Raw genomic sequence first — 21931 nt, 5'->3', positions numbered from 1 at the left:
CAGCCTGTGTATGGAACCAGTGGCCACCAACAATCGTGAGGAAATTGTGGAGCTCTGAATAAGTAGTGCAACCTGGTCATGAAAATCTACAACAAAGACTGGGGGTCTGTCAATCCATAACTGGCTGGATGATCTCCCACCTCCACAGCTGTGAGTGAGACCCGCAGTCTGTAGATGGGCCCTGGCCTTCACAGGCTGTTGTGCCACGGTTATTTTTTATCCATTATTCTAGTCCTTTTACTACTTACAATGCTATGTTTCGAGACAGCAACTCTTCTCTCATCTACAGGTGAACGATTTCTTTTTGCCAGTGGTAGGTATTGAAGCTATATCAGACCTATGATTTTACTATAAATCTGGTGTACTAAGCAAATAATCCATGGCATGTGAATTTGCATTAAAAGCACAGATCTGTCATAAGTTTGATCTCCCATCACCAGCAAAAAGAAGGGCAGTAAGTTGCTGTGATAACCACTGCACTAGGGAGGTTGGTTATTCTGCAAGTTTCATGGCGATTGTCATAAGGAGGTTTGGATGATAATTTTTCTGAAATTTCCCTGTGATTTGTTCTTCAATTAAAAAAATGCCTGGGGAAAAAAGAAGACATTTGATAACCATATGAAAGTTGTAATCTAGCATTTCTGTTCGTTTTCCCTCCATATGCCTGATACGACATTAAAAAAAGTTATTCTGATTGATTTGTGTTGCAATGTGTATGCATCAAGGTGCATGAATTACCTATGATCCTGTTATGATCATTTGCTGTAACATGGCATGAGTAGTTCAGTCACGAACAGTTCTGGGTTGTATCAATCTCATTGTCTTTCAGTGGGATCGTTATAACCCAGAAGTGTCTGTGACTTTTTGCAACATTATTGCCATAGATTGTCAGGTAATATCCATGGAAATGGGCAGCAAGAAAATATTATTATTTGAAAAAATGCACGTAAGGAAGGCATCCAAGTTTGAAAGTATATCACAAAAAAATTAAACAAATACCATGTCAATAGAAAAATTAGCTGAGAATATATCAAGTGGTGATCCTACTCTCCGATTCATCAAAGCTGTTAGAAAAGCTCTCACATCAGGTTTTGTAACATGTGATTATGTGATTGAATGTGGACTTGTGCCAAAATGTGTGGAATTTCTTGACTCCGACAATTCAGACATTCAACATGAGTCAACGTGGATTTTGGCAAATGTTGCTGCTGGAACAGCAAAGGAAACGGATGTTGTGGTACAGGCTGGAGCAATCCCAAAACTTATTCAGCTTCTGAAATCTCCACACACAAATATCGCAGATCACGCTGTGAGTGTCCTCGGAAATATAGCGGGAGATGGTTCTACGACTAGAGATCTGGTTCTTCAAGCTGGTGCTCTTCCTGAGTTAATACACCTGGTCAAGGAAGATACTCAGATCGATTTGTTAAGAAATGTTGTATGGGCAATATCGAATCTCTTTCGGTACAAGAATCCTCCTGTTCCTTTCAATATAGTAAATCAAACTGTGTCAACCTTAGCTGAACAACTGATTCACTCTGAGGACAGTGAAGTTCTGGCTGACACATGCAGGGCACTTTCATACCTTGCCCATGGTGTGAATATCCAAGCTGTGATTGATTCAGGAGTGGTTCCAAGGACAGTAGACCTTCTTGCAAGCCATCAACTGAACGTTCTTGTTCCTGCACTGCGATTGGTAGGGAACATAGTTTTGGGGAATGATTCACAATCAGATGCAGTAGTTGATGCTGGTTGTATAGCTCATCTAGTAAAACTGCTTATGGATCCACATAAAACTATTGTTAGAGAATCCGCTTGGATAATCTCAAATATCGCTATAGGAAATAAAGAACAAATTCAGGCCATTATTGATGCTGGTGCGATACCAATATTAGCAGAGATCATGGAAAATGGCAATTCAAAAATCAGAATGGAAGCAGCATGGGCAGTAAGGAACATATCATTTTGTGGCTCATTTTCTCAGTTGGTCAACCTGTTACAGCGAAATCTTCTGAAAAGTCTCTGTGATTTGTTTCTTCATGATGAGGTGGAAGTAATGGTTCTTGCTTTAGATACACTTAACAAAATCTTGTTTACAGCACAGAAACTTGGAAAAATGAAGATAGTAGTTTCGATAATAGATGAATATGGTGGTTTGGATCATGTGAAGTCACTTCTGAAGAATGAAAATTTGGATTTTTCTCTTTCTCATAGAGCATTAAATTTAGTCGATAATATAATGCAAAACATTCCAATGTGGTCTCTCTGAGTAGCTACACACATGAATTCTGTTGTACATGTTGTGATAATTTGTTATTAAGCTCTTAATAATGTACTACTTATGTTTTCTGTTCACTATTGAATAATTTCTGTTGTAATAAAAAGCATAAATTTCAGACTTTATGCTGCATTCGTTTTCATATTCCACACACACACACACACACAAAAAAAAGTAGCAAATTAACCCTTAACTAGGCACGCGGGGGTAAATTTGACCCCCACGTACAGTGGCGTGCCCAAGGGGGGGTTGGTGGGGGTTATAACCCCCCCTTTTTGGTCAAGTATTTCTAAAGAAAAGAACGTCAAAGGCAGGGAAATATGGCAAAATGACGACCGACTACTTAAAAAATGTACACATAACCCCTCCCTTTCGAAAATCCTGGGCACGCCACTGCCCACGTAGGTTATTTTTTCATGTTAAGACATTTTTTGGTTGCCCACGCTGCTAGCTTATCTAGTACCTTCCTAAAACAGTCTGATTCAACTTTCAAGATCACTTCCTTCATTATATTTAACACAAAACGGTTCCAAATTATTTGGGGGTGAATTTATCCCCATGTTTCTGGTAATTTATGTGATTTGTTGTTGTTCATTTTTTAGAACTTATGCTTACTGTGCTTCGGGAGTGAAATATTTTAGCAGTTTTTACTTGTTCTGCGTTGTGTGGCCGTGCTTTAAAGTCGATGTTTAATTTTTCTAAGAAATCGTTCAAAACTTGGAGTATGAAAGATAGCAGGAGCATATACAGCGGCTGTTGGAGGAAGTTTTGAACTTTGTTCATCTGAAGTGTTTCAAGATGAAGAATTGATTCAAAATCAGATCATGATACAGAATATCATGTAACCGAGTCAGAACATACTAATTCTAAGACAAATCGTGATGAATTGAATGATATCCCAGAAGAATATAGAATTTATTTCCTGGGAAAAGACAAAATAACTCGATGGAAAAAAAGTTCCCTGCTCATGTTCTAATGTTCGCACAAGAAGTATGAGCATTGATTTACGGCTTCCTGGACTATCTTCAACTGCAAATAATGCCAAATCAGCTATCCAGACTTTTCACTTTTCATAGATGACACAACTGTGAAGATCATTGTGGAAACTACTAATATGTACATACATGGGCGTCCGGAAGGTGTGGGCAAGGGGGGCCGTAGCCCCCCCTGGAAAATGAAAGTCAACCAAAAATTATGTATTTCACACATATAATTTAATTTAAGCCACAATAATATGTGTTAATTATTGAATGAACACCATACATTCAAATTTAAGCAATGTTTTTTAGGGAACAACTACATTTAGGGAAAATGTGCCCCCCTGGAAAAAAATACCTTCCTTGCCCCTCCCTGGAAAAAATCCTGCGGATGTCCATGTGTACATAGAAATTATATGGGGAGAATTTGTTAGGTAAAGAGATGCCACATTGACCGATGAATACAAAGTTAAAAAATCAAATCCAGTTTATGTGACATATAAAAAATCATTACTCAGTTGATGAATATCTAAGCATGCAACAATAAAACTTCATTTTTTATTATTTTATCTTCTTTACTTTATATATATGTATATATGTATGTATGTACTTTTAGAAGTTTCTTCATTGTAACTTTCGAATAAATTATGCGACAGAAAAATATTTGGAATAAAATTTATAGCCTAATTTATAAGCGTTAAATTTATATAAGTTTTAATGTATTTAATCAAAGAATCGCCATATAATGTGTCTCCAAATAGAGGACTTCGTACTCACCATCTCGATTACTGTCCAGCGGCTAAGTCCCTAATGATTTACGAATTGTTACACTTTTTGATAAAAACAAGAGCTTGGTAGTATAATTGTTATGCCATTTAAGGTATTTTCAGTCGAGGAGTCAATCGCTATGTGCGTGCTAATGCCTCTCATGTTCAAAAGAGTCCGCCGTATTAGATACTTTTGGTGTAATATATCTCGGGAACGGTAACACCTATCAATGTCTGGTTTTCTCAGAAATGCTCCAAATAGTGTAAACTTTCATACTAAATCAATAAATCTATTTTTAAAAAATAAACGATTCTTTTGTGAAAAATTCATTTTTTAAAGCATTTTGTGAGAATAACTGCGTGTTGAAAGTTATGTTGAAGGTTATCTTCTTACATTTTCAGTCATATAAATTAGAGCTCATTCCAACGTCTCAAAATGAGGTCTCAAGCAATAAAATTTTGGATAATTGTCATTTGTCCAGTAACTTTATAAATATAAAAATAGTATTTTAAGTATTCAGTTCAACTAAAATTTAAATGAAAACTTCTAACAAACATTACCCAATATTACAATATATACAGGGTGTCGCAAAACAATTTCAACAACGCTTGCGTACTGGGAAATATAAAAACAAGTAACTTTTCCTTATAAACATTACCTCGAAAGCGCTGAGTTTCTGCGCTATAAACTTTTAAAATCTATCCTGTATGTATGCAACCCAACACAGCAAACGACCGCTCTGACATAACTTCCAGGGGCACGCGGCAGGGTTGCCACTAGCGTCACTTGACTGTCTTACCTGAGCAAAAGACAAAAGAATGATGATACTTGCGATGCTGTAAGAAGTATTTACAGTAATTACAAACTGATCAAGACAAAATATTTCCAATAAATGAGGACTGAAATTCAAGAGTGTTCATTCTAAAAAGTCTCCATCGTGTTTCGACTGTTTTAATTTTTATTTTGTTTTATTCTGAATTAATTTATTTTAAACTATTTTTTTTTTTTTATTGCAAGAGCCCTTAACATTATTTTGTCTTCAGTAAGGGGCTTGCTCCCGTATTATATGACGGACTCGATTAGAAATTGCGCAACATGCCAAGGTATAATTTCCAAATAAATTGTTACAGTATGTGTGATAAAAAGACGCGAGAACATTATGTTAACATTTGTTGGTTCCTCAATTTCACCAACATCTGTCACGTGATTGTTGATATTGCATGACAGTCGAAACACGATGGAATGAACACACTAAAATTTTAGTCCTCATTTATTGGGAATCTTTTATCTTGATCAGTTTGTAAATACTGTAAATACTTCTTACAGCATCGCAAGTATCACCATTCTTTTGTATTTTGCTCAGATAAGACAGCCAAGTGACCCTGCCCCGCGCCCCTGGAAGTTTGCTGTGTTGGGTTGCATACATACAGGATAGATTTTAAGCGCTCATAGCTCAGAAACCAAGAGCTTTCAAGGTAACGTTTATAAGGAAAAGTTACTTGCTTTTATGATATCTACCAGCACCCAAGCGTTGTTCAAGTTGTTTTACGACACCCTGTACAATACTATCGTTTGATTCGGGAATATTTTTAAGACTGCTAACTAGTAGAGGCGATTGGGTGCCGCACTTTGGGGGATGGGCGGAAAGGGCAGTTTGATTTCATGTATAATGAAGAATAAACCACGTTTCAATTAAGGAAGGAAACTTGGTATGTAGCAATTGTTTTTACAACCGTCTGCATGCTCTATAAGTATTATGTTACAAAATTTGTATATCTTTCTGACTTTCTGTGATTTTTCTTCATTTAGCCTGCACATGCAAATGCGGAAGCTGCTGCTGCTTAGGTGGCTAGGTTGGCTAATATAATTAATCCCTAGTCATGCAGCGAATAATACTTATAATATAATCATGAGTTATGGAGAAGCAAATAACTTATCAAGCATTTTCTGTATTTGTTGTGCAGTGGTTAACAAGGTGCATTACGATGCCAGGGGTCCTGGGTTCGAATCCCGGACTGGGCGTGTGTGTTCTTTACGATGGTCCTCTCATCAATTGCACATCACTCATTGCCATCTTCATCTTCACAATTAGCCAAAAAGTGTCAGAAAAGCGAAGTAAAGAAAAGTAAACCAAATCAATATATTTCTATATTACGCCGCTTTTCTATCTCTTGGGTTAAATGCGTCGATGAGGATGAATGATGAGCCGAAGGAATGGCGATGGGACAGGCATGATACAACCATACCTGTCCAATGTCTGAACCTTGGACCTATGGTTTCGTAGCGTGTTATACTCAGTGGAATTCTTAGGAAGAAAAACTGTAGGGTGAAAAGAAGCAAAGTTGTACATTGCATAAAAACCCATGTTTAGTTCTTCTAAAACCTTCCAATTATAGAGTTCGTGTTTTAAGTCCACTGTATGCACAGTAAGGCTAATCGGGGATCCGAACCACTATGATGTGATGTGATGTGATTTATTTCATTCCTTTGACCATTGTACAGTGGTTGTTTTCCACACATGGTATGGAACATGTCAGCACATTACAGTTAATAATTATTTTCAAATAGGTACAAGTATGAAGATATTATACATAACATTTAAAAACATTGATTACATTATAATTGATTCTCCTTGTTCATGCTGTTAGTTGCAAGGTTTACATTAATTTACATACATATAATAGATAAAATCAATACATACATATACATTACTTGCGTGAAATATAGAAGATTTCGTACTTCCGCGTTGCACAATTTAATAGTTCAATCCTATTAATTTCGAAGATCCACTGTCTTCATTCATCCTTTTGTGAATGAAGACAGTGGATCTTCGAAATTAATAGGATTGAACTATTAAATTGTGCAACGCGGAAGTACGAAATCTTCTATATTTCACGCAAGTAATTTTAAACCGCGTTTACCGCAACCACCATGAATACATATACATGTCCTAGGAGTTCATTTAGGATGTGACAATTTGCAATTTATTGTCAGGTACTCTTTAACAGAATAAAAACAATGATCTAATAGGTATTTTTTTACATGCTTTTTATATGAGGTAGCGGATTGTATTATTTTTATGTCACTTGGAAGGTTATTGAAACAGTGAACAGCCATGTATTTAGGTCCTTTCTCAAATAATGTGGTGTTGTGTGATGGTATTGTGAGGTTGCTGCCATTCCTTGTATAATATGTATGTGAGGAGTTGTTACATTTGAAGGAATCGTCTAAGTCAGTTTTTACATACATCAGCAGATGAAGTATATACAAGCATGGTGAGGGTAATATGCCTAAATTTTTAAACAGTCTTCTGCAGGGTGTATTTCTCTTAGCTCCTGCTATTATTCTGACAATTTTCTTTTGCAGCACAAAAATTTTATTACTATTAGTGGAATTTCCCCAGAAGATTATACCGTATGTTAATAAAGATTGAAACATGGTGTAATATAGTATTTTCAATGTTTCTAAGTTTGATATTGTTTTCAGTGTATTAATGGCAAATATAATTTTACCTAGTTTTGCGGAAAGGTGATCTATGTGTGGGTCCCATTTTAAGCTTTCGTGAATCCATACTCCCAGGAATTTGACTGTTTTAACGTGATTTACTGTCATATTACCTAATGTAACATTTGGTTCATTTATCATTTTGTTCCTTGTGTGATGGAAATTGACAGCCACAGTTTTGCTGCTGTTTAATACTAAATTATTGTCAGAAAACCATTTGCTGAGTTTGATTGTTACATGTTTGATATTAGAGTTAAGGGTTTGTTCCTTACCACCGGTAATGGCTACACTTGTATCATCTGCATAAAGAGTCGTTTTTGCTGAATTTAAATTTAATGGCAAATCATTAATATATATTAAGAAGAGTAATGGTCCAATAATAGAACCTTGTGGAACTCCACTTGATATTGTGCAGGGTTTTGAGACAAAGCTAGATTGCACACCGTCATCCTTTCTGTGGATAATCTCGACTATTTGCATACGACTGCTAAGATAGGATGTGAGCCAATCATGTGCGATGCCTCTTATGCCATAATGTTTTATTTTTTGTAATAGTTTTTCATGGGGTACTAGGTCGAAGGCTTTTGTTAAATCTAGAAAGAGTCCCGTGCATTGTCCCGTTTTGTCTAATGTTTCTCTTATATATTCCAAATATTGAAACACAGCAGATTCAGTTGATTTCCCTTTGCGGAAGCCATGCTGAGTATTTGAAATAAGTTGTTGTTTTTCTAAAAATGATACAATTCGATTGTTCATGGTAGCTTCTAAAATTTTCGAGAAGGGGGAGAGGAGAGATATTGGTCTGTAGTTGGTTAAGTTGTTTCTATCTCCTTTCTTGTATATTGGAATTACTTTTGCTTCCTTCAGCTTTTGTGGAAAAACTCCTGCGGTGAAGGACAAATTGATTATGTGGCACAGTGGGATTGCAATATATTCTTTGCATTGTTTGACAACATAAGTGGGGATTTCATCTACACTACACTACACGACCTCCACCGGGTATCGAACCCGGTACCCCTTTATTACAAGGCGGCGACGCTACCACTACGTCATCGAGGAGGCCGAGAAAAACTTACAATTAGTCAGTAAAATTAATATTGAGGGACAAGGCCTGCTAAGAGTTCTTTCATTCGGTTGCGCGTGGTCATCACATCGAGTCCCATAGTTTCGAGAGCAGAATTTGCTTCCATAGCGCTTTCAAGTACTTCCCAAATTGTCCTCACGATGTTGGAACAGCACAGAAATTTTGGAACTAATAAAATCAGGCACATACCCAGGGGAAGGGTCTCGGGTGCTGCAGTCCTTTCCCGAAATCCTACAAATATCTGATTTTAATAATGTGTAGTAGTAATTAAATTTACTTCATTAACAGGATTAAACATCTTGTATATGGTAAGTTGCAATATACCAAGAAATTCATCTTTAGCGCATTTACTCCTCCCCCCAACCTTTTCGTCTTTAGATGGTGGCTGCCGATAAGGGATAAGCCCCTTCCGAAATCAAATTCTGGCTACCGGCCTGACCACCAGCGATCGAACCTTGAACCTTTCGATTGATTGTTTAATTGAACTGGTGTTTTAAGTCCACTTTATGCACAGTAAGGCTAATCGGGACTGGACTTACAGTTTAAAGTGAGATCCGAACAACTATGTGCCTCCATCGGGAATCGAACCCGGGCAGGTTGTTGAACCTGCCGAACCAAAGATGAGAGCGTAATTGAGCGTGTGGGAACTTTGTTTTATCCAGGGCCATCATATATTCAGTTTTCCACACACAAATAAGATTAATTTTAAGAAATTAGACGTGTGCATAGAATTTATTATCGTCATCATTTCCCAAGTGAACAATCAGATGCCATAGAAGACTCGGGCCCGCCCTTGAACTAAGAGATACCGGATTCGATTCCTGCATGAACTGTATACATGAGATGCCTAGCTTGAACTCATTACGCACACATTTTATATTTGCACTGTTGCCAATACTTGTAAAGCTGGTTCCAGCACTTTATATCTAACACCACGGAAAAGGGTTTTATCTACTTCTCAATTTTTTCTAGCAAATTGACAAATCTAAAGACTAATAACATTGTTCTTGGTGTATAAGCCTAATGAGTTCATTCTGCATTTAGTTTCCCGAATAATGGCTGTGTATTTCGCGAGAGTATATCCGTAGACTGTTGGGGGCTACAGAAAAAAAATGATGTTCCTTTCCAATTTATTGATTGATTGAGTTGGTGTTTTAAGTCCACTTTATACACAGTAAGGCTAATCGGGACTGGTTCTACAGTGTTAAGTGGGATCCGAATTACTATGAGCATCCACCGGGTATCGAACCCGGAACCCCTTGATTACAAGGCGACGGTGCTACCATGCGCCACCGAGGAGGCCCTTGATCCTTTTCTTTCCAAGACTATATATACACACACACATACATATATAATGTATGTATACAGCATAGGCCTATATGGTGTATAAATAGTTTGTTAATTTATAATAGTTTGATAGAAAAATCTTACGTTTGCCCCCTCCCCCCAAACTGATCAACCTAGCTATGTCCCTGACTCCCACAGATACACGTAGATTCATTCCCGCGTTGCATTTGTAAAGCCGAACTTCTTTCCCTAGTACGGTGACATTACAGTGAAATGATCCTGTAATTAACTGTAGATAAGTCGCAATTAGTAGATCAAATGAAGTTATTTTCAGGTTAAAAAAAAATAAGTGTGATACTTGATGTATTGTTGCCGGCACACATGAATAAAATCAGAACACATTTACGGGTGGGCACACGCAAACTGAAATTTATATTTGTGAATATATCTGCAACGGCATCACTAATGTATTTGTGTTTTTGGTTATATAGAGTCACTTTTCTACCACTTCTAGCTAACGCGACGATCAAGATGGATAATAATTAAATGAAATTGACGAAAGCAACTTCAGAAAAAAACAAAAAAACATGTGCAGGCCGTAAATCGAACCCGGGAATTTCGGTGGGAAGATCGAAAATCGACTACGTAATGCCTTCGGCTGTCGAAGGGAAATCCACGCTTCTCAGTGAATATCAGCAAATCTAAACACCCCCTTCCCCTTCCTCCTGTGGGTTGTGTCTATCGAGTTCGTTCAAGGTATTGTTTGAATCGTGTTCAAGCGATAAGCAGGCGGGCAGTGTGGATGGAAATGAGGCCTCGGACATGTTTTCTTACTAGCCAGGACTGCGTTGCGTAGCTCGGCATAATCAGATTAGATGCAGGAGTTCCTTCTGAGCTGACTGTACATTCATGGTTTCGTCATGGTGGTCATCAGATAACATTTCACTAGAGATTTTTTTCTTATGGATTAAAATTATGTACAGAGGATACTACTTCATGATATGAATTGCAATTCAATACATAATACAATACAATATCTACCTGTGGCGCAGGAACGTTTTTCATTGGGGTTACAAAATTCAGCCTCCCCCCATATATATACATACTCCACATATATACACTACCTACCTACACCTAGGTATAATGTGAAGGCATGATAAATATTCCATTTTGTAACAGCTCACACGAATTTCCGTTTTTTTAATGCAAAATTTGCAAAGATGATTTTTATTTCTTTGCTTTTCTAAGAATTTATGGTCATTTATAAAACAGATTTTAAGACCAGATAACAATTCCGAAACATATAAAGCTGTGGACCTTCTGCGCCCATCTTGAATTTAATGGATCGGAAAATCAAGAGTTCGATATGTGAAAATTGAGAACAAAGATACATCTATTCATTTTAATGCAGTGTGAGATTAAAAGGGGTATGGATGATTACCCCCTCCTCAGTGGCGAAGCGTGACATTTCTACGTAGTCATCGCAAGACTTACCAAACGTCAGGGTCAATCTTTCAACCCGGGAAGGGGAAGGGGGCATTCCTACATTGATAATGATGATAACAGTGTTCCTACATGACGTGTGAAGTAGAGATGGCTAAATCTATTCTTTAATAATAATAATGAAAAAAAAATGAGGAACTTTTCTCTCCGAAATCCGGGTAGTAGAATTTTTGAATCGAGATTTTTAGATTTTCCGGAATCCTGACATTTTTGGCCGTCCCTGGTGTGAAAGTAAGATATCTTAGGGAAAATGTTCTGTTTGAGTAAGTATGTCTATCACCTCGAGAACAAAAATCTTGATCAATTTTGTCATTTGTAAGCATAATAAACACAAAACAGCAGGAAGTACTTCGTGTTTTGTAAACCAAGAACACCCCCCCCCCAAATCGATATTTGAACCGCAGGATTAAAAAAAAAATTAAAAGAAGAAATACTATGAAGAAAATAGAATGGATCCAGAACTGCTTTTTTTTTCAGTTCTTTCTAGCACTAACCGTGGGGAAATTTATACTTTTGCTTACTTATATTTTTTTCTATGCACCATTTCTTTCATCATGTATTCTGTGTAAGTTGCGTTGCGACGCCCTTCAATATGCTTTTTTTCTCTTAAAAAACAAGAGCGTTGCATGCTTTACAGTGCTGGACATTCTGAGAAGTTTCATCTTGATGTCACACAAACCCTGCCGTGTTTGTAAACAAGGAGGCTGAAAAAAAAGGTGTCTCATGACCAGACCTTCAAAAGCGGGGGGAAAAGCGGTCGAAGGACCTTGGATTCGCAAACCTGCTGGGATGAGCTGGCCCGCCTGACACCATTGCACTCAACCGAAACGCAGCCTGACGGTTGGGCGCGGGGGGAAGGGGTGTAGAACTCTCCTTTCGATGCGCTAAACTTAGCGAATCTCTTGCGTATTTCTAGCTGTTTAATGGTGTTACTTGACTAATTTCGCTCAAATATGCGAATATTCTGTTTTATTTTTTCCTCTTCCCTAAAATATTTTTTAAGAAACAATATTTTTATTATTTTGCTTTGTAATCGCCGCATCTCCCGATGACCGGACGCCTCGCATCTGTGGCCCTCCTCTATCTTGAGCCATTCCAACCAGGAATAATCATCTCTCACCCACTGGATATACAAACCATATTATTAAATATATGATACTTATATACTTATAAAGATCCACTTCAGTTCTGTTCATTTTAATTTTAAAGTCCCATAGCTACATATAAAGATATCTTTAAGCAATCAATGGCAGATGTGTGCCACATCCAATGCCTTCTAGAAGCCATATATTCGGTATTTTCTCAGATATCTAGAGGGCGTTGTATTGAGAAAATACTGGGTTGAGTTGGTTCCCGATCTACTCGTTAGAGGTAAAATTTGGAACATTTGTAAAATATTTGACAAAGCATTTGTTTGTAATATTATTAGCCAGTGGCGAATCTAGAAGTTACAGTTGGGAGGGGCGAATTCAGTGGGGTTCCTGACCTCACCGAGGAACAATTCTAATCTACACTTGCAATGTAATGTTTTGTGTAAGCAAGGTATAGTACTGTAAAGAGGAACCAAGCTGACTTACATGTTCCGGAGATTGGAGTATTGTTTTGTTAAAATAGGGATCCAGGCTAGAATCGATGGTCATTATTGTATACTGTTAGCATATCATAATTCCTCCAATTGGCACGGTAGACTGAACGATACGACCAGCAGTAAAGTGAATAATCTCTTCTCTCAAGTTCGATCGCATTTTTGAGGCATATTGCACAGTGGTTCGGATCCAAATTTAAACTGTAGTTCTAATTCCGATGGACATTAATGGAACTTTTTTAAAAATGTGTTCTCGAGCGTGTTAAAATTGGTGATAAAATGCAGAATATTAGAGTCTTCAAAAGTATTAGGCATAATAATGTATACAAAAGCTTGGCAGTTGGGAGGGGCGATTGCCCCTATCGCCCTCCCCGTGGATCCGCGCCTGTAATTAGCTGTACCTAATGACGCTCTTAAACCGCTGAAAGTACTATCATTACAAATACAAAACGGAAATCCTTCAGATCTCAGAGCAAGCAAGGAAAACAATACGCTCGAAAGTTTTTCTTTTTCTTTTCAATCTTTGGTGGACAATGCGAAGAAAAGCTGGCCAAGGTTTCTTTTCGTATGTAGTGGTATTAAATGCAGATACATGCGTAAATTTAAGGTGACGTCACTTTCTCGTTTATGTGAGGAAGTGAACTTTAGAGTAAGCAAAAGCGTGTGCGCGTCACAGTTAAAGATTTGCAAGAAATTGGATCAAGTCTAAGTATCACAGTGCCTTTAACAAGCCAAATGGCAAACCATAGAACCTGCAGCGAGTCTCATTTATCTCGTGCATTTATCTGACTATAATGTAGTTTTCTTACAGTTTGACTTTAGGGTTTAACTTAAAATGGCGTTTGTGTTATATTCGATATCAAAATTAGATTTTAAGCAACCTATAACAAATTGCACCCTGCTTTAATGTCTAGGAAAAATTTAATTTCACGTAGGAATGATATCGCGATCCGACGAGTGAGGTCTTTCTGATTCTTGTTTGTGCTTGTTTTTGTTCCGATTTCCACTCAGGCGTTGTTAAAGCTTATTCAAGGTTCATTTTATGCTCAGATAGGCTAATCGAGACTAAATTTACAGTTTAAAGATGGAATCCAAAGCACTGTGCATGTGGAACCCCTTGATTACGAAGCGAAATATCTCGTCCTGACTTACTAAATGTTTGTTATAAGCAACACGTAGATTGTGTCACCACTCAACGTTTTACAACGTATATATATATATGTAATTTAATTTTGCTTCAATTTTGATATCTTAAAAACGTTTTTAACGGTTTACATCTTGTTTCGACGCTGCGAACCGTCGAAATACGGAATTTTATCGTGAATAGCTGAAACCGGGCAGCAAAGGCTCGCAATTATCACTAATGGATTAACTTTGCAATTACGGTAAACAAAATATACGATTTACTTGAAGAAATTAATAATATATACTCTTGGTATGTACGGATAAGTCATACAGTAATTTAAATTTATTTTAAGCAATTTCTTCAAATATGATACCAGAGTTTCGAACGAAATCGTCTCGCATTGATATTGCAGATATTTATGTCAGTCTTGTCTTGGAATTTGAGAAGGAACAGAGACTTTTTCTAGTCTCAGTACCATCTCTATTTTCAAAAAAATTCTTAATGTATAGGTTTAAGTATAGTTTTCCGAACACCCTCTTACAAAGTTATGAAAATTATGGGTGAGGTACAGGAGTACATTGTACCCCACCAAGTTGGTCTATCGTTTCTCGTCTCGTTTGTGTAAGTATTTCGTCTCGAAAAATTCCATTTGAAAAATTCATATACTTTCCTGATGAAGATTTGTATCTTATCTTCGAATCAACGCTACCCCTTCTTTAGAAAAGTGTACCCCCCTTACGCAAAAGAGAATTCGTTTGGAGCGTGATTTTCTAAGATTAAACTTTATCTGATTCCATTGTTCCACACTGTATTTTAAACAATTTTCATCTCCATAAAGAGGTTTCCAAGAACACAGGTAACAAGCACAATGTAGTAGAATAAGTTTACAATGGTTTGAATTTCTGTGGTAAGAAAGATAATACTTTAAGTTATAAACAATATAAATATTTTAATTGAGCGACTTGAAAATATGTTCTTTTAACAGTAGCACCTTGCATCTGTCAAATTATCGAAGGAGGGTACAATTGGATTTACGTATTTAGGGGGTACAGTGTATCAAAAATTTGGGGGGGGGGGTACAATGCATCCATGTACCCTCCGTTCCTGCGCCACTGATATCTACATATAATACAATGATCTACAGAAAATTATTGAATGAATGCAGAAAGAATACATATAACAAACATATATGAAATTTTTAAATATACTAATGTTGTGTACACTTAAATATACATACATTGTAAGTAGCCAATGATTTTTTTTACATATCAAAAACATTAATCCACTTTGTAATTCACATTGTATTTTATTATTGTAATTTTCATTGCACAGTATTTACGTTATATAGCTATTGTTCCTTCAAATAACCCATAACCCACAGCTCTACAGCACCTTGAAGGGCCTTGGCTTACCTACCGACTGCTGGTCTCCCTCCCACACTGTTCCGCCGTCACCTTGTTGGAGCGTGGAGTTCTTAGACCAGTAAAGGGGGACGGGTGATCAGCCCGACGAACCCCCAGCCGTTTACTGTAGGTCTTCTCGACCGGGTTACGCTCACTCACTCGGAGCTTCCCAATTTCCTCACGATGGTGGGTTGCCACCGGCCCTATACGTAGGCCGAATAAATTCCGACCAGAGCCGGATTCGAACCTACGCCGTCCCGCAGCGAACGATCTCAAGACGAGTGAACGCCTTAACCCGCTCGACTACGGAGGAGGACTGTTCCTTCAAATAAATGACATTAATCTCATAACAAAAATAAATAGCAAACTAATTTCTTCAAATTAGTGTGTAAGTAGGAATTTTTGTTTTTACACACGTACATGAACTACACATTTTAAAAGTATTTAAAGTGGCATTCTTGCATCTGATGTTCGTCGCGTGTTTTTGTTTATATTGACTTCATTCTCACGGTGGACAGAGTATAGTCAAAAGCAAGTTTATTTTTAGCCCATGTTCTCATAAAGGCTTATCGGCACAGGTCGGTGGGCTTCGAACCACTGGACAATGTGCCTCTATCGGAGATCGAACCCAGGCCACAACGACTGCGTTATCATGACGACAGGGACTTGTACGCATTTTGTGATCCCAAGGTGGGTCAGAAAAAAAAATAATTGTAGAAAGACCACAACATTATTAGATTATTTCGAAATCATCCTACAATAACATCCAAGAGCGAGCTGCAAGATTGCGTTTTTTCTGCTTCTCCACAACAGTTGTTTACCCGCGGTGTTGATGCATTGCATTGAGAATAAAGTGAACAAGTAATTAATTAACAAAATTAATAGGAGCTACTTGCAATGATTATCTTCTTCTTAATTTGTTTTCCTTTTCACATTTTCCTTTTTTTCTATGTAGAGCATATCCTGTCATGCTCCTATTACACTAATTAACAGAATGTGGCAACAGTGAGAGCGCATGACGACGAAAGGAAACGAATGGTTCAGAGACAAATGAAGACCGTTGAATTTGTGCGAGTACAACTGATGTGCTACTCCCCCTGAAATTTTGATTGTATTGGTACTGGTTAGGGAAACTCAAGATGGTAAGAAATAATGCTTAACGTGGTAGATTAACAATTGCTTGGTTGTTAGAGAAATTTCGGGCATCATCAATAAGTTGTGCTTGAAGTTGCGTATGTGTTGCAGTGGCTAGGGTCATCAGCTGTTATCAAATACTCTTGGTTTGTTCACAAAAATTGGCACAGACAGGATAATTGCAAGTGTTTTTATAATTGGTCTGTTGTCTGTTGTTGTATTCTAAAATGTCGTAGGGCATTGTATTTGGTCTGACAACAGCAGGACATCACGAACCACAAATAATAGAATGTATGCAGAATTTCTACGAATAGGACTAATGAAAGTTGTTGTAGATAATTAGGGACATGTTTGATGGGACCCGAGTAATACGTGCTGCTGTGAAGCGTCACACAAACACAGATTACAGGTTTATGTTTCGTAAAGATGCTTCTATCGTTATATGTGGATCATGCGGTATGTATAGCAGTTGGCACAAGTTCCAAATGTGTAATTCCGATATCATTATGATACGTGTTTTCTACATGAATGAAATTGTATGCGTGTCTGTAAGCACATATTGAACAGGTATTCTGATTCATACTGCGTTTTTTGTATGGAACGAGTTTATTCAATTCTGCTAATAATTACTTATGTGACTAAGTTACGTGCGTCAGTTTTGGTGCATCATAATTACGAGCCTACAGTGCTACTTTTGGTACTACTTTGCTATACCGGAGACACTTATCAATGATTTATGTCGCAATTTTTTACATTGCTAACATACTATTCTGCATTGCGGAACATTTCTTTAGGTGAAATATACCCTAGTTTTATATGCATTTTAAGATTAAGAAGGGTTTGATTTCTTACACACTTTACAATGTGTATGTGCTTTTCATAGGAAAATAATTTGGTACCAGTTTCATAGATCGGAGACACATTAAAATCATATATTTTGTGTTTCGTATGGTTCGTACTTACCAAATGGGTAACAGTATGGTATAGTGAAAACACATTTCACTCGTTTATTTCCTAATTATTTACATTTGTACTTACCTGTTACGCATAACGGAACATTTTTGAACGTGGGATTTTGCTTTTTTCACTAAAAAAAGTGTAATTTTTCACTTTACAAGTATTTATTGTTTGTTGCTAATTCACTTTCGTTACACACAATATGGCGGGCAAATCTTGACTCACGATGTCTATCGTCAGCTGGTGTGCAGTGTTTTCCAGACTTATTAACTGAAAAATGCCGCACAAACTATTCACAGAAGGTTTTTAAGCGAAAATTGATCCACAAACCATTCACGAAAGGTTAGGTTAGGCAAATTAATTGGAAAAAAAAAACCTGCTCACATGTCATCTTGTAAAACTACCGCGTGGTTGCTACACTCACAGGGGGTTACATAATCGAACGCATGGAACATTTGATTCACATGGTCGACTGTAATGGTGGCAAGAGCTTTCGTGCATCGGAGATACATTGTCAAAAAATACATGATTTACTGGCCGAATAAGTTGAACGAAGGGAGAAAATGCTTCCACGAGCTTCCAAAAGTCTACAGAAACTCAGTTCCGTAAGTAGTTTCTTCTGTAAATTTGAAGAAATTTTTTTTCACTATATCATACTGTTACCACCAATTGTGTATTGTGGAACATAGTTCAAGGTGCCATTATGCTTGTTACACGAAAAAAAACCACAATTTTTTACATTCTGAGTGCTTTTTTTTTATTCCTTTCTTCGCTTCCAGAACACACAATATGGCAGGCACATGTTGACTCACGTTGTGGGTACGCAGTGTTTCAACCTTCTTCACCGAAAAATACCTACTATCGTGTTCGTTACCAGTGGAAATTATACATTATGCACGGGTAGCTGACGGATAGCCCCACGAACCATTATGCACCGTAGCTGACCGATAGTCCCACAAACTATTCACGGATAGCCCCACGAACCATTTCCGATAAGGTTTGGTTACGTTAGGCAAGCATAGTAAAAAAAAGGGGGGGGGGTTGAAACACTGACAGGGGCTTACGTCATCAAACATAGGGCAAGCAAATGAAAGCAATGGCAATTGTGTGTCAGTGAGATATTTCTCTTGAAAAATACATGATTTATGGGTCAAATTTCTTCCGCCTGTTATTAAAGAAGAACTTGAACAAGCTTTGGTCCTCTCACATCTTGACTATTGCGATAGTGTATATGCTGATTGTAATGAAATGCTGGCAATGAGAATTCAAAAAATTCAGAACTCATGTATAAGATATATATTTAACCTTAAGAAGTATGACCACTTAACTGAATATTATAATAAATTAGGCTGGATTAAAATGAAAGAAAGACGGAGGTACAGAAAACTAGTGTTGCTATATAAGTTACTTTATACAGGAAGTCCTTTATATCTCACAGACAGATTGCTTCCCTTAGGAAACCCAGAGTTATCATACCCAAGATCCCAAAGTTCCAATCTTCTGACAAACTCACAAAACTGAATTTTTTAGTAACTCTTTTACTGTATCAGTGGTTAGGGAGTGGAATGCACTTTCACATGAAATGAAAAAATCAATTTCCATAGGTATCTTGAAAAGAAGATTAAGAGAAAGTTTCATGGAGTAATTTTTTTTTTGTGAAATTAATAAATATTTGTAGTGGCCTGTTATGTATATAAACCTATGCATGAGTGTGTGTACATGTATATATTTGTTTTACGTAGGTTCTTTGAATTACATATTTTTGCCGCTGTTAGTTTGACATGAAATGTATATGTGTGATCGTTATTTGCAATGTTCATATATGAATCAATTTATGAATATGTTCTATATTATGAAATTTTGAATGTGGTTGAGTGTAAGAAAATGCATGAGCCTTAATCTCCGCCTCAAATAAATAAATAAATATATTCCACGATGAAAGAAAATACCTCGACGAACGTTGTAAACCTTGGAGAAACTCATTTCCGTAAGTAGTTTCTTGTGTACAATTGAAGAAATGTATCTCCGATTTATGAAACTGTAGGACTTTACGTAACTGCAAACAGTGCTAACTACTTTCTGAAAATTTTAAATTTACTTTCACAATTATTTTCCACTATTGTGCGATTTTCTCTTTCTTCTATGAACAAAAAATACCTTGTTGGGAAGGAGGGATGCTTGCGTAAGGTAATTTTTTTCGCCGATGAATTGCACTTTTTGACATGCCACATCCCGGAGAGGGTAACACCAGTCCGGCTTAGGCCAGGGTAAAACGTGAGGTTCTCAGGACAACTAAAACTGATGGATAACTTATATGAAAAGGAAAAACAACTTGTTTAACCTACTACAGAAGGTACAAGGCACTGTATATTCTTAATTTTCATATTACATTAAATTTATATACAGGATTGTATTTAGAGCTGTCTCTTTGTTTCTTGGACACATATATCTCCATTAAATAAATTTCATCTACAGGGAGGCTTCTTCTTCTTCTTTATGGATACGGGATGGACTACTACTTCTTCTTTTTTATGGATAAGTGATGGACTTCTTCTATTTGGCCAACAAGCTTATTCTTACTCTGCTAATATGCTCCCTCTTCTTCTTTATGGACATGTGAAAGACTTCCTCTTCTGTCGGCTAATAGGCTTCTTCTTCTATTAGTTGATAGACTAATTTTTCTATTGGTTAATGGATTTCTTCTTCTATCAATTAGTTAATAGACTTCTTCTATCAGTTTGGTTAATAGACTACTTCTTCTATCAATGAATATACTTATTCTTCTATAGCTAACAACTTCTTCTTATATTAATAAGTATACTTATTCTTCTATTGATGAAATCATATGCCTTATTTATTCTTCTAGTAAATATATCTCTTATTTACAAAAGAACCTATATCCAAATTCCTTCATTTATTAAACATTGGATTGATTCACGTATCTTCCCTGCTATATTTCCCTTCTTTTTGGGCTTTGTCAAAGATACAACAATAATTCGAATCAATATTTTGCTGCACAATAGCCTAATACAAGCAGTAAAAAGGGCTTAATCGAAGGGTGCCGCCTGTCCCGAGCTCGACCTTGATCCGGCTCAGCAATAGATGCACTGCAACGGAAGTGCTTGGGGGCAGCCACTGAGTTGGCACCACACCGGGGAAAACAACTAAAAAGGTCTAATGGGAAAACTCCTTCCCACTAAGACAGTAGAGAATATAAAATTGTAATCACATTTTAACTTCATTAATCTTTACATACAATCACACATGCTGCACGTGTCGATCATTTCTTCATCTCGCCTTTATCCGTCTCCATTGTTTTTCTCAGTTCATAAAATTATGTCATCACAATTAATTTCAGTTCACCAAACACTTTCATTCAATTCGCATGCGCATTGTTACTATAATCTGCGATCCTAATAGTTCTTCCGCGTGCTGCCATCTATGATTGATTATTTCAATCATTGGCCACATGGTTTACTTGTGCTGGTACGTAATTGCTTTCACCAAGGTTCAAATTTACTGAACAATCATTTCTATAATTTTGCAATACTTAGTCTTTCTCCTATGAAACTTCGTAAAATGTGTTCCAGATCGTTCGTGGTTGTTTCTATGGTGAAACAGATAATGCAAGTTCATCGGAAACAGTGTCCAAGTGACAACATGGACTGACAGGGAGCCAGTACAGCTATGCATTTTGCCTTATAGTTTTTCACAAAGATGTCTCCAACTGTTCACGTGCATTACCTGTTTGATTGTGGTTACTTAGTGGTGTGGTTAGTATGCAATGGATGCACACAAATAAACAAATAAATTAACTTTACACAACGAATCGGTTCTCTTTATCTTGATAATATGTATAGTCACAGGTTGTACCTAGTCATATCATAAATTCTGTTACAAAGTTAATAATGAACTACAGGCACAGTGAGCAAGCTAATGTATTAATATTTGGTTGTTACAAAGGTACAGGTCTTGCCAACACAGAACACCAGTCACTGTTCAAAATGGCCACCTCTGGCCTTCAAACAGGCCCGAAGTCTCTGAGGCCAGTCATCGATCGCAGTACGCACGGTCTCGAGGGGAAAGTCCGCCACTGCCTTCACAAGAGAATGCTTGAGACGTGCAAGGTTTGGATGCCTCTTCCTACAGACCATGCCCTCCAAAACGGACCACATCCTGTAGTCCACTGGGCTTAGGTCGGGGCTGCTGGAGGGCCAATCAGCCAGAGCAATGAAATCAGGTACATTCCTCTGAAGCCACTCCTGTGAGGTCTTTGCCTTGTGGGCCGGTGCTGAGTCCTGCTGGAAGCTTATGGCTCGTTGTTG

General features: G+C 37.3%; 2 protein-coding genes across 3 annotated transcripts in view; both read left to right on the top strand.

Annotated features, from left to right (window-relative positions):
• Positions 1 to 947: 947 nt before the first annotated feature.
• Positions 948 to 2398, top strand: LOC145987264 (uncharacterized). Its single transcript, XM_083121778.1, has one exon. The coding sequence runs from the start codon at positions 1001 to 1003 to the stop codon at positions 2267 to 2269; it is 1269 nt and encodes a 422-aa protein (XP_082977904.1). The 5' UTR covers positions 948 to 1000; the 3' UTR covers positions 2270 to 2398.
• A 14148-nt stretch (positions 2399 to 16546) lies between these two features.
• Positions 16547 to 21931, top strand: part of FAM21 (Family with sequence similarity 21) — a 58992-nt gene continuing 53607 nt past the window's right edge. The window contains exon 1 of one of the 2 annotated variants that reach the window (XM_083120908.1): positions 16547 to 16657. In XM_083120908.1, coding sequence (XP_082977034.1) covers positions 16655 to 16657 — 3 coding nt within the window. In that variant the 5' untranslated portion in view covers positions 16547 to 16654. Of the gene's footprint in view, positions 16658 to 16954; positions 17030 to 21931 lie in introns of those variants that run through there. The other variant, XM_083120906.1, reaches the window with a different exon arrangement.

This window comes from Lepisma saccharinum, chromosome 4 (assembly GCF_977018435.1).
Source record: "Lepisma saccharinum chromosome 4, izLepSacc3.1, whole genome shotgun sequence".
Lineage (NCBI taxonomy): Eukaryota > Metazoa > Arthropoda > Insecta > Zygentoma > Lepismatidae > Lepisma > Lepisma saccharinum.
This window is presented reverse-complemented; position numbering and strand designations above follow the sequence as displayed.